Genomic DNA, 14489 nt, shown 5'->3' on the forward strand with positions numbered 1-14489 from the left:
AGACTTTGAGACTGATTGAGAATTGTTTGTTGTGTTGTTTGATGATAGTGATAATGATGATGAAACAGTTACCTCATGAACTAACACTAATGAATTTATTTACTGAATTTCCTTTAGACTTCAGCCGCTATCTTTCATAAGCATAGTCCTTTGATAGTTGAGTCCCCCGTACTACCACCTTGGTCAGAACTCAGGTTGAACTAGCTTTGTGTTCTGTATCTGAAAACGGTGCCAGTGATACTTGGAGGAAGAATATGATTACCATAACCTCTGCGATATCAACTGTGAAGGCTGGGCTGTTAAAATCTATAATTTCCGAATGGATCTAAATTTTATCTACTTACATTTCAACTCTGCATTACTTCTCTGAGTTATGACATTCATGTTTACTTAACGGTGTATCTTCTTTTGTTTTTTGTTTTTTCCCTTAAAATTGAGACTTTACAACTGCAAGGATATGTTTTAGAGTTTTTTTAGTTCAATTTAGCTATTTTATAAGTTCTAGTTTATCTGGGTGAAGACACTGTAATTTGAAAGAGAAGGTCGTTTCGCTGGAAAGAAAGCCAACTATCTAGCTCTAAAAGTTTAATGGTGTTTAAAACAATTTTAACAACCTCATAAAGAACATTCTAGTACCACTGATCACACTGAAAGATACAGATACATTTTAATGACTCAGCAGGGTCCACTTGAAATTGAGAGCCCATTCTAAAATTGCAGTATAAAGAGGTAAAAACATCTAAAGAAGCCTTATCAAAAAGCTGTGAATAGTTCTTTCTATGAACAGTAATCATCCGTATCCCTACCCACTAACTCAGGTCATTACAATGCTTTAAAAAGTATTTAATCGTTCTTCCTTTGTAGAAATCACTTCACTGGGGAGTCATAGCGAGCCCTGGACAGGCTGTCCCACTTCTTTGTAGATCCTCACTGATCTCATCTTTGTCTTCTTTGGTAATGTCCCTGAGTTTTGAACATCTCTACTGCTCCTGCTTGGACAAAGCCTTCCTTCAGGAGGCACATCCTATTCACATGTCCACACGTGAAAAAAGTCTAGCTAAGATTTAGCTCTGAATTCCTGTTCACTGAAAAACAAAGAAAATAATCATTTGACCCTCTGGTTTTTCAATGTCTAGAGTTTTCAGAGAAGGGAATTCCCTAAAATTTGTAGACTTCCCTGGTGACCTGAATTTTTCTCTTCAAAGCAGAGTCTTTTGAGATTCCACTTCCTCAATGAAAAATCAATATGTCAAATAACCATACTCAAATGAGCAAAGGAACTAAAGACTGAAAGCTACTTTACAATCAAGCTTTACAAAACTAAAGAAAATCATATATAATTATTTTATTTCCAAAGGCTAAATGTTTAAATCATACTTTTGCCTTAACCAAATCTGATGCAAAGTTTGGAAGAAACAATTAACTCCTTTGTGTAAAATATATTTGTAATATTCAAACCTATTAACCAATTAACCCATTTCAGACTGCCTATATTCAAATCCCTGTCCTGCTACTTACTAGCTTTGTGGTTTTGGACATGTCACTTAACCTCTCTGTGTCTCAGTTTACTCATCTGGAAGGAAAAAACATAGTATCTGTCTCATTGCATCTTTTATTAGATTAAATGCAGATTGGCACATAGTAATCATTCAGTAAATGCTAATTATCACCATCATTATCATCTATTTCCTCCGGTGCCATCAGTATATATGGGTGTTTGTTTGGCTGGAAGGGGAACATTCCCAATTGGAGAACAGAATTGGAGAACACTGTCATGCATTTCATATGTAAACCACAACTTAACTCCTTATTTGAAACAGTGGAGAAATGGTTGCTTCAAATTTAATTGACTCTAGATTTTTACAAAGGGCCTTTTTTTGTAGGATCTTAATATTAAATATGTAAGGAGTGGTGAGAAATCTATTAAATCTCAGAAGAGGAGGAATTTGGCGTTAGTATACTTACTCATCTTCCTTTTACTGTGAGGTGGTGAACCAAAGGACCACTGGGCACATAAGAGCTTGTTCTTCTAGGATACTGTATGTCTCACAAGAGTATCTCCCCTCTGTTTTAAAGGTTCGTTGGGGTGATAAAGGATCTACTGAGGAAGGCGCAAGGCTAGAGAAAGCCAAAAATGCTGTGGTGACGATTCCTGAAGAAACAGAGGAACCCGTCAGGCCTCGACCACCTCGACCCAAACCCACGCACCAGCCTCCCCAGACAAAGTGGTACACACCAATTAAGGTAACTGTCCACATGTTGTGTAATTTAACTGAAACTTCCTAGGGAAACTATAACTCTCAAGAAATGATAGCTCTTTTAGTCTCCCTCTTCCACCCCCACCACCCGCAATTCTCTGAAGGAGGACCAAGGTACATTAGATAGCAGACATTCATTTTACATCATAACAACTGAATACTTTCGCAGCAACAAGAACCTCTGTTTTTGTTATTTATTTATTTATTAGTTTAATGAAATGAGAGTAGAGAATAAGGCTTTCCCGTCTTCATTTTAACTCATTTATTCGGCAAATAGAAGTTGAGAACATTGCCTCAGCATTTACAAATCATGTTCCCTGCAGGGCCGTCTTGACGCGCTCTGGGCTTTGTTGCGGCGGCAGTACGACCGGGTTTCCCTGATGCGACCTCAGGAAGGAGACGAGGTTTGTATGTGGGGATGTGCTGGGAAGGGCTGACCTGACCGCGTGGGTCCATATAATGAAGTTAGTGAAATAATCATCAAAAAGAATTTAAAGCCCTCATTACACTTGAGGAAGAAATTATTATTGTCTTGTGCAAATTCCTATTACATAGGGTGCTTAATAAATTATCTAATGTTAGAATCCATCTTCAAGCCACTGTTTAACACAAGTCCCTTTTCAAGGAGTACATAAAAATTAGGGTCCATTGTACAAATGCTTTGATAAGCACACTCACTGCTTCAGCCTTTGACTTGGACGACATCATGTTCTGACGTTTCACCCAGTGGGGAGGACAGACTGGGCGTTAGTAGTTGAAACCTCTCTCTAGCATTTACTAGCAATGTGCCTGGGGAACATGCCTCAGAGCCTCTGTTTCTTTACAAATAAATATGTATTTCCTTACCTCCAACAGTTGATTTAATCTCATTTCGTGAATATATGAAAGTGTCTTTAAAGTTATAAAGCATTATAGAAATCTGCAATGGTGAGATATAGACACAGGTATGTATAAAAATACATATATACACACACATATATATATGTGTATGCATTTTCCCTAAAAAGGAAGACTATTTGAGGCTTTTTTGTTTTGGGAAATTTGGCTAGAATTCTCCAGTTTTATAATTTCTTTAAGATAGTAGCACTATTTCCTATTGTATCAATGTAAGAAAAATCGCTTAAAACCTTTTCATATGTAACACTGGGCAGGTTTGGTTCAGAGAGACAACACTGTTTATAACAGGATCGTTTCGTTCTGTGTCAATGTGATTATCATTCTGTTTTAACAAGTGCATGAACTTCACTTCAGCTTCAGAGGACTTGAGGTTCATTCAGGTCTGATAGGCTACTTTTTTTAAGGCTGAAATAATTGATTAGATTAATATTTATTTTACAGTGCCAAGCTAAGTTATATTTAGTGTTATATGATTCTAGCTTGGTGTTTAAAATACAAAAACATCAAAATCTTAAGATTTTACTTCTATGAGATGGCGGTAATTTTTAAAACATCTGAGTTCAACCATTTAGGAAATCCTATTTGAGAAAATATTCCTGGAATATTCCCAATAGCTCATTTGCCCTTTGCTAGGACCATAGGTCGAGAGAACCAGGTGGTTTCTGAAGCAGCCTCTTTCATTACCAGACCACTGTGGTTAATAGAAAGTTCTTATATGTAATGAAATTTGTGCCTCTGTTTAAATTCATGCATGATCTGAGTTCTGCTTCTGGAGCAACATATAACTACTTACTCTTCAACATGCTAAATTTCTACTTTACCTGTTTTAAAATTGCTTTCATGCATCATCTTAGTTTTTTCTCCCCCAGGTTAGACATTAGTTCATTTGTTCAATAATTTTCATCTTTTTAAGTACTGGGTATTGCACTAGCACTGAAGATGTATTGGCCAGCAAAAATAGACAATGGTTCCAGCACTTGCCAACACTTTATATATTCTTTTAACTCTCATGATTAAAATTTAGCTTTTAGCCTTTATCGTTCCCACTAATTTTGGCTTAATTCAATAATTTTTGGATTATAAATATGCACAAATGTCATCAGGTCATACTGGGGGGTGGGTACAAACTGTAGCCTTTGCCTTTAAGAAACGTAAAATTTGTTTGGGAAACAACACACATACAAAAATAATATTTATTCCAGAGTGTGGTCTGGGCCATATTATAGATAGGTACCACGTACTCTTGAGTGCATAGAGGAAGAGATGAACTCATCCTGGAGGAATTTGGGGATGCTGCTTCAAAAACATAGGCCTTTTGTCTTTGAAAATGGGTGGGGTTTCATCATGTGGAGTTCAGTGCAATGAGCATTTCCATAGATGAAGCGTCATGAGCAGAGTCTCTGAGGCAGCCAAGAATAGTGATCTGTGGTTTATATGATAGTCTGGGGTTGGAGGTTAAACCATATTGATAGGTTGGGAATAGAAGAGAAGGCATCTGAGTGGATAAATTGATATATTTGGTTTTTTAAATAATGCGTTGTACTCATTCTTTCATTCGCTCAACAACTATTTATCTAATGCCTAACATGTACCAAGCATTTTGTTAAATATCAAATAAATTTAACATTCTTCTTAAATTATAGTGCAAGAATATTCTATGTGTTGTCCCAACAGATTAGAGAATTATTTTTTTATGATTGAAGAGTAATGCCCCATTATTTTGACCAAGATTTACTTTGTTTTTTAATAATTGGTCACACTTTTGTCTAATATAGTCCTAAAGCCTTTTATTCTAACTCTTGAGGTTAAATTGTTTCAAAATTCAGAATTTTTCAGATTTTAGGACTACATATATAGTCCATATATCAGATATTATATAAAGCAGCATCTCCTGATCACATTATTGAGACATTTTCCTACAGAAATATTAATTCTACAAGTGGGTAGACTATAAATAGTCTCAAGTTAGTTCAGGTCAGGTTTTGCTTCCAAATGACGATGTTTGGTCACAAACTTAGCATAAAACTTTCAGTTTTCAAAGATTTTGTATTTCAAAGATATAAATAAAACAGTAGAACTTTATTGTGTGTTAACTAAAACTCCAGTGTTCCACTCTTCACCTATGTATGCTCTTTATGATTTTTATTTGTTTTTATTTAAATTCAGGACTTTAAGCTTAGTAAACATCAATTGTTGGTTCAATTAATTGATTTGTTTTCCCAACAAATCTATATTATGATTATATGTGTGCCTGACACAGTCTGACTTACTCTTTCTTCATAATACCTATTCTTGATAGCTTTACTGCTTCCAACATTTTGTCAGCTGCAAATTTTTGTCACTTACTTCAAGCCACTGTCAAAAGCTCAATATGGTACTACTCCATGAGAGCTTTTCCCCACAGGTTGACACTCCACAGTTAATTGACATTAATATGGTAAACCTAGCAACCCACCCTTAGTACATACTCAGTTTATGTCTTATTCACAAGGATAATTAATAAATTTTGTTAAATAATTGGCTGAATTTAAGGTCTAATGTATATTTATGTATTCCCCCAACCAACCAAACCAATGACGCAAAATTATTTGATCATGGAAATCAGGTAAGCTTAGCATGATTTGCCCTTTTGCTTCTGTTTCTTGCTAGTGATCCTTTATAATATTATTTTTTAGACTGGGATTTCATGTCAAGTTTATAGTTACCAGCATATAACTTTTTTCCTTTAGATAACTTGGGAAATCTTTGTCCTCCTCCCTTTCTTATTTCCCATCTCCCCATTTTTCATGTTTCACAAAGATTATTAAGAATATCTGAGTTTCTGTTAACTCCACGTCATCAACCAGGTCCTCTTCATTTGATAGAATTAATTCCAATATACACTTCCCATCCCACACATATACTTAACTATAACCTGTATTTTTTCAGAGATTAAGTGATAGAATTACACAGCAAGAATCATTCCAACACTTTAGCAGAATTGGTGTTCTGTACATTATTAGCACAACTGATGAGTCCGGGCATTTGTTATATGTTTACATTATGTTTTAGGAAGTCATCATACTGTTTTGGTTGCCTGGTCTCTAGAATGCTTTACTTCCATCCTTCCTTCACCAATTCCTTCCTTCCTTCCATCTGTCCAGCATCTTATTTTTTTCTCTTTGTTTCGTCTCAAACACATTTATCTCCTTTCACTTTCAGGTTTTCTAATTTCTTATACTAGTTTATGCATTTCTTATATGCTACACTAATTTTCTCTTTGGCTTCTTCTCCTGAAGGAAGCCTCTTAATTGCTCTATTCTTATTCTCACGAGAACAGTAGATATCGTATTGACAAGGCCAACCATGTGACTCTGTGATACTTGTGCCCAAAAGAATCTGCACCAATCATAGGACACTTAATCATAGTAAATATTTGGTGGATTTTATTTAGAAGGCTTTAAAATTACTGAAATATATCAAATATTATTGTCCAAAAAAGTAATATTTAATTATATGTTTAAATAAAACCATGTTTGCATGGTGCAGTGGCATAATCTGTACTGACACTCTAACATTCTACAAATTTTATAAGAAAAAGAACACACAATATTTCTTAGATTCTAGTACTTGTTTTAGAGTATCTTTATTTGATAAACAAAGTAATTTATCCAGTAAGAAAATGAGGAAGAGGCAGAAGAGAATAAGGGATTCCGAGCATATTTGGCACAACTGATTTTGATGCGTGATAGTAGAATAGGATGGTTTGCTGTGGTAATGCTTTATCTGTGCATGAGAAGACCATGGCTCACCATTACCTCTAATTATTGGGGCTAGTTATTTAAGCCCTCAAAAATTAAACTGCCTGAAATCTATGGTTTTCACCAATTTAGTTTAGATAGACATGGTTTGTCTCATAGGATTCCATGGAGTAGAGAAAATTTTAAATTTAGGAGACTGAGATGACCAAGTGGCAGTGTCCTCCACTTCTCTGGCTAATCTTTGTGTTGAATTTTCTTGGCAAGCCAGGGCATAATCATTGGATGAGAAAATTAGTCTTGGGGTTCTTTTGAGAGCGTTAGATAACCTCCTTCACCTGTGATTGGGCTCCACTGCATAACAAAGGGTAACCTCGGTCTTCAGCCTTCTCCCCTGAAACCAATCAGTACTTGATTAAATTCAGTTAAACACTGAACTGAAACTACTCAGACTACTCAGCACAGATTTCATATATGTGTGTACTATGTATATAGTAGATATTCATTGTCCTTTGAAACTGTTTACCACTTGGATATCATAAATCTGTTTTTCTCATTAAATTTTCCCATTAAATATTAGGAAATTTGTAAATAGTATTCTATCAGCTTAGGTTACATACACTGATTCCCCCTGAAAAGGTTTGTCTCTGCATACCAAATAATTCATTGGAACAAATGTTATTAATTATTCAAAGCCAATTCTTTTAAAAAGAAACTTTATCAACATAAATTGGTGAATAAATTTTGCAAATAATTTTATTTTCCTGTGCTTGCAAAGGCTTGTGTGCGCTTACTGTTGATTTGAAGTATTTATATACTGGTATAGGAGCTTTGTGTATTTGTGTGTGTGTGTGTGTAAAGCAATTTGTACATTGTAGAACTTAGAAGACTTGGAAAAATTTTCTAATCATTGGACATGGATGCAGTTTGTTTTATATTGTCAAGAATGTCGACCTTCTCATTTGTGAATATTAAAGGAAGCAATAGTCCTTCTCTCTTTTTCCTTTTTTAAAGGCAAAACAAACTTTATGCTGCTTAAGAGAATAAAACAGAATTGTTTTCAGGTTGTGGCTGATGGTTCCAAAATAACAGAACCTCTGCCTACTCAAAGGCGTGTTTTCTACCTCGGAAAACAATCTTGTCATTTATTTATAAATTGTTTACTGCAGATTCTTCCTCTTGAGAGTCTAGTAAACAAATCGGCGTACGTGGAACTAAGCCCAGAGTCACGCACGTTGTTACTCCGCAAGTCCCATCACGCTGGCTTTCAAGCCAAACGCTCTCCTTTTACGGCTCCGAGGCCGCACTGGGCTCATTTGCGGAAGAATTCACAGCTGAGTTGAAAGCCTTGATCAAGTAATTGAAGTTCAGGCATAAAGTATCAAAGCGGCGCGAGAACTTTCGCTCCGCGCCGGCTCGCGCTGCCTCCCGCGCCCCAGCCCCTGCCGAGGCGGCGGGGCCGCGGGCTTTGATGGCGGCCGCAACTCCTCCGAGTCATGAATGTTTCAGCGCGCGGCGCGCGAGGTGAGGGCCGCGCGTCCAGGTGTAAGCTAGCAGGTTGTCGCCGACATCTGTTTGCAGCAGCGGCAGCGGCCTCCCCAGGCCGCGGCGAGCGGCCGGATTGTCAGCGGAGGTAGTTGAGAGCGGCAGAAGCGTTTTGGTCTCACGCTCGCTGCCTGGAGGCCTGAAACACCAAAGGTAGGAGTGGGGGTGGACACAGCTGCGCTCCCAAACTTGCCTTAGGCACAAATAAAGAGATCTAATGCAGTTTGACTCCGTTGCGGTGGGGAGACAAGGACAGAAAGCCACTTCAGAGACAACTTAACGCTGCAACATCTGCCGCCAAGTTTCCAGGGAGTGACAGGGGACAGCAGGTACAGATCGAAGTCTCCACATAAACAACCTCCGCTAAGCCGTGGACCCTTTTGAAGGGCCGCCATCAAACGGGCTGGAGTCCGCAGCAGGAGTTTGGTTTTCAAAGAAGTGTTTTGTTTTTGCAATAACAAGGTAATTTATAAATGATGCATTACCATGCGTTCTTTTTATTTGAAAAGAGTGAGAGAAGCAGAAAGACAAAGAAAGAAGAAAGCGCAGCGCAAGTTTTGGAGTTGTTCCACAAACCAATTAAATCTCCGAGGAGCTTCTTGGCTGGAACCGAGGTTATGTTAACCTTCAGACCGCGATCCCTCCTTCACCAGTGAGCAGACATAAACTTATATTCTGCAATAGAAGAATCCTGGGGTTGGTAACGCCCGTGAAGTACATCTACTATTTGTTTTTAAACGTTTATCATAGGGCTTCTTGTTACATGGAGGTGAAATGGAATTGCATTTTTTTCCCAGATGAATGTGATTTTTTTTAGTAAAACAAAATTTAGAAAATTGCATTGACTTCAGTTTTCTTCGTATTTATAAAGGCTTCAGTACCTGCAGTTGGATGTTAAAAATAAAATTTTAAGTCGAAAGTAAGAATTACACGTTCCTTTAACATTTTCCTCTTTTGAGCGGGCTCCCCCTCTACCACCTAGATTCAGCCAGGAAAAAAATTCAGGAATGTGAATAATTTTCACTAGAAATATTACGAAAACCTAATTGTGCGCACAATCACATATGTGTGACATAATAGAATTGGTTACAATATTAGCCTGACAAGTAAAGCTCCAGGGCATGGTAAAATAATAGTCCAGAGTAATGTAAACTATTATCATTAATAAAATTTAGGCTCCCTACCCTGAGGAAGTGTCTGCAGGACCACTGTGAGATAAAGGAAGGGTACCTTCTTAAAGGCATCCTTCTGAATGGGAGTAGGGAGGGAGCAATGGCCTGGGGAGAGATGCTAGTGTGTGGCAACGTTTTCATCAGTCAGTGGTGAAGTAAGCAACATAAGTGCATAGTGAGTTCCAAATTAAGTTAAATTTACGTTGAGAAGACTTTTGTTGTGCAGATATAATTTTCATTTGTTTTTGAAATAAAGTCTATTCTGATAGAATTCAATGCCAGTTCTCCCATCTTTTAAAAAATCTGAGAACATAGGTTCATTTCAAAGGCACCAGAGAAGCCTCAGTGGCACATGATTCAGGCTAGAACGCCGGTTCACATCTCTAGTTCTGGATTTATGCTCACTCCTCTGCCAGTCCTGCTTCTCAGTTCTCATGCTCAAGACAAACTGGCCTCACCATCTTCATTGGCGGCCTCTTCAAAGATTCTAACCCTCCCAAGGATCGCTCTGAACTCCCTTGTGCTTTCAAGTCATCTTCACTATTAAACCACTCCATCTCCGGACTGGAGAAGCATCTTGATAGCAGAGATTTTGTGCCACGCTGCCTTCAAGTTCCCCATCGCATTTGCAAAATGTAAACCACTGTGGGTGTTTCTGAGCAGATTGAAACCGTCACTTAAATGATTCGAGATTTCAAACGTTTTTAGTGCTTAGCATTATGCTGCTAATGACTGCATTCTTAAACTTAATTTTTAGATTCCATATTGATCTTTTGTGTCATATAGCCAGAGTTTAGAATAAATTTTAAGAACTGTAAGAAAACCCTTTATTTTAGCCTAATCGAGTCAGTCCTATTGTACACAAAATGCACATGGTCCCTTCAAATCTTTCCTTTTTTTAATACTTTAGAGAAAAATATCAATATGTTTTAAAACTGAAAATTGATTCCTTACGTTTTATTTCTGCAAGATCTGAAATTTTACGTGATCCTTTAGGCCAATTACCATGTGACATCACTGGGAAAGAGTACCACTAGACTTTCCCGTTACCCTTTGTGTCATTACTAGTACCTTTCCTTCTTAGTATCGCTTGTCTTCATATTTCAGGGCAGCCTTAAAATACCTTAAATATCCAGTTTAAATTAGTAGAAGCAATTAACTTTGTACATATTTGGAAGATAAATTTTTACTAGAACACACATGTCATGAACATGCCATTATTACTACAATCCTGCTGACTGATTTGTGAGTGTGTGTATAGGTATAGATGTGTGTATGCTATGTTTACTATAAATATAAATGTATGTGTATTCCTGTAGAACATGTTTTCTCAGTGTATATCATCAGCCAATGTCCGTTATAGTGGAAAATAAATTCATGAAATAGAGTGCTTTTTTGATACCATTTCTTAGCTTAAATAAAACTATCTCTTAATTATGTATATAAGTTGGCAAGTGTTGACTCACTTTGGTTCCGTAAAGTGAAATACAGAATATGTGACATTTAATCATTTAAATTACCAAATATTATTTTTTTCCAGAGAAAATATAAATAGAACTTGGATATTTAATTGTTTTTCCCCCCATCCAAACGTAATTTATATTTAGTGGCATCATATGCATTTTATGTATTAAATTGTAAGTTTAGGTAGAGATATTTCTTGATTATAATTGATCAGCAACCTTTTGATAATCGAGACAAATTATTTGTGTAATTTCCTCTTCTCAAATTAACGCACTGATTTTAGAAGTAAACTTTTTTATTCATCATCAGTGGGCTTGGGCACACTGAAAGAATACTTAAAAAATAGCAAGAGTTAATATTGATTGACCAGGGCTGAGCGTTATTTTTTTAGTCTCAATAAACAGCTTTGATGTAGAGCATTTTGAGGACATCAATTTAAATCATCCTATTAGGAGCAAAAATATCAGCACAGATACAGTTTTTAACCTTTTTTCTTCTATCTTTGAATACTTTATGTATAGTCTGTATTTTTAGTTACAGAGGATTAAATATATACTTATTTAAGTAAATCACTTTATAATTTCCAATTTACAAAAATATATATTATTCTGCATATGTTAAATATTCAGTTTTCGGTTAGAGCTCAAAGGACCCAGTCCAAGGGGGAAAAAGTGTATTTCTTTTAGACAGTTTATTATTTTAACAAAGTACATTATGATGGTGCCTTTATGTCTACCAGAACCCCATTTATAAGTTTAGTTTAAGGAAACCTTTATAACTCAGTTAAGGAAATGGGCTTGAATAGTAAGCTTTTATTGCCCCCTTATTCTTAAAAATGAATTTATATTGACACATTATACAAATATATTCTTTTAAGGGAAATAAATGCCCCTTTTTTTGCTAAATATCTTTCATTTCCTTTTTTATTTCTAAATGAAACTCTAAGATTTTTATAGTATATACTTATAAGCTCTGAGTAAATCCTCTTTAAAATTGCTTCACAGGATCTAATTATATTTCCCATTAATTCTACTCAGTCAAATTGCAGCCTCTAACGTTTGAGAAATTTGAAACTGATGAAACTTTGAGGTATAAAATAAAAGTGATTTACTTTCAAACCTTGCAAGAGTTATGTTTAAGAATACCAGTGGACATTCATTTGTTTACTATTTTATTTGTCTGACTTTGGATTAAAAATTGACTTTTTATTTCAAAAGGTTACAAGAAATTTCTCACTTTTTCTCCTTATGGTTTCTTTTTTTTTTAAATTAACGCAGTTGGGATAGTTTTTACAAACTCCCATTTCAGAATCATCTTATTCTCTGATATACCTCATCTCTCTCTCTTTAGAGAGCTCTTTTCACTTGGAAAATGTGGGAAAAAGATGCTTGTGTTTCCTAAACTTTATATTCCCATAATGATTCTTAGCAAGGAGGTTAGTATACTGAAAATAATACATATTATATATATTTTTCATAATCTTGTCCAGTGCTATGCATATTTTGATTTGTATCAAAATTAGAGATTTCCAACAGTTCTCCTTTTAATCAAACACTGTTTCCTACTTACAATAAATTTTCTACTACAGGTGTTTCCTTACACGAATGATTTCTTAAAGGTTTAACCTTTGATTGTATGTTTTCTTCCCATCTCACTTTTCTTGGAGACTTTTTTTCACATAGACTTTCACTGCTTTGCTTTCATCATTTGTAGACAATTCTCTCCTCCTTCCTCAATTCTGCTGGCCTGTCTCTGAAAGCTTGCGTGAGTTTTCCTCTTGGGTGGCCTATTGTCACCACATTATCTGTGTTTAATTGGACTTATCCCACGTTCTCCGTGTATGGCCCCCAAATTTTAGTCGTATAACTTTTCTCTCAGTTGTTCTCTCTACCCTTCACCTGCTGTGTCTAAGCTCGAGCCCGGGAGACCTCACGGTTGCCACAGCTGCATGAGCAGGGTGCAGACTTTCACTTTCTAATCCTGGGTACTATGTGCCATGCCAACAAATCACAGCACTTCCCTAGAATGTGCACAAGATATTTAGTGAACAAAATTGTGCCTATTAATGTCCCTCTTAGTTTTATGATAATTGATTAAAAATAAAAATGAGCTATTGAGGAATATACACATTAGCCTCTGGTGATTCTTAAGATACATCTTTTTGACTTTGTAGAATTTAAAAGTTTTTGTTACCATGACTTGTGATTTTACCTTCGTGGCTCTTCCCTGACACTAAGCTACTTAGAAAATTACGACCTAAAAGTGATTCTGAAATTTGACAAATTTGAATTATTTCTTATAAAGATATGACTGAGGATGGTGGTACGTAAAAATGTTATTTATATGGAGCTAAGATTTATCATTTTTGGATGGTGATTAATTTTTAATTTATAATTAAATCTATTAAACATTTTCTGAGTTATAAAAGCATGACACAATCATTTTCCCTTAGCTTGAATTCTGAATAGGTGAAGCCTTGTAATTTTTATTAATTCTCTTGCATAACCACCTTCTGCGCATGCCTGCATGTGGCTTATGCTGGCTCTGAGTGCTTCATTAGTCTGGTTTACAGAAATGCTGGCTCTTCTCAACAAACAGGGAGAAGAGGGCTGACGATTGAATTCAGTTCCTTCCTCTAGAAGTGTGACGGCTTTATCTGTCTTCTGAATCCAGATTTATGAACTAGTCCTATGCTCTTAACTAGATTAGTTCCTTTTCCATTAACTGCTTAAAGTAGGGCAGCTGTCTGAGCTGTTGGTTGTAAATTTGCTAATGTCTACTTTGTTAATGTCAGATACAAAAGGCAACAGATAACAGGATCAAAGTTTCAGGACCTAGGTTTTCACAGCCTGAAATGGGCATGGAAGGGTTGATGGAGTGGGGAATTGAAGAGATGGGAAGTGTTACAATGGGGAAAAGGGGATGACTTCTGTCATTAATCTTAATTAATTGCCAAGAGTTTTAAATCTGAGATGTTAATACTGAAGTTAAGCCCTTAATACACTGTTCATGCTTTGGCATCAGATGCTCTTTTATAAGATAAGAGGTTTAGGAGGGAGAGAAGAGTATGTGTGTGTATCTTACATAAATATTTTCATGTACATCTTTCAAACATTTCCCTGAGTTAGTATTCAGGCCTTCACTTTTGACAGTTACTGTAGGGCTGTTAGGAATTATAGACAAGTAACAATAAATCCAAATAAAATCCCTAGGTATAGCAACAGCAGTAAACCTGAATAATATTACTTTCGTGTTTACCAGCATACAAAATACTTCACTGAAGGGGAAATGTCAGATTATGGGCTGAAATAGAAGGAGGGACAATCGGGGCAGAAAGGGGACAAGAAGGGAAGAAAAAGGAAAAAGAAGAATGGGAAGGAGAGATTACTCCTCTGAAAAACTTGCAGGTAATAGGA

General features: G+C 36.2%; 1 protein-coding gene across 7 annotated transcripts in view; it reads left to right on the forward strand.

Moving 5' to 3' along the window:
• The window catches only part of ANTXR2 (ANTXR cell adhesion molecule 2), a 233451-nt gene that overhangs the window by 175544 nt on the left and 43418 nt on the right, over positions 1 to 14489 (forward strand). For all 7 annotated transcript variants that reach the window (XM_070505556.1, XM_070505557.1, XM_070505561.1 and 4 more), the window contains 2 exons: positions 2077 to 2244; positions 2582 to 2662. In XM_070505556.1, the coding sequence (XP_070361657.1) occupies positions 2077 to 2244; positions 2582 to 2662 (249 nt within the window). The remainder of the gene's footprint in view (positions 1 to 2076; positions 2245 to 2581; positions 2663 to 14489) is intronic.

Source organism: Equus asinus, chromosome 3, assembly GCF_041296235.1.
Source record: "Equus asinus isolate D_3611 breed Donkey chromosome 3, EquAss-T2T_v2, whole genome shotgun sequence".
Taxonomy (NCBI): domain Eukaryota; kingdom Metazoa; phylum Chordata; class Mammalia; order Perissodactyla; family Equidae; genus Equus; species Equus asinus.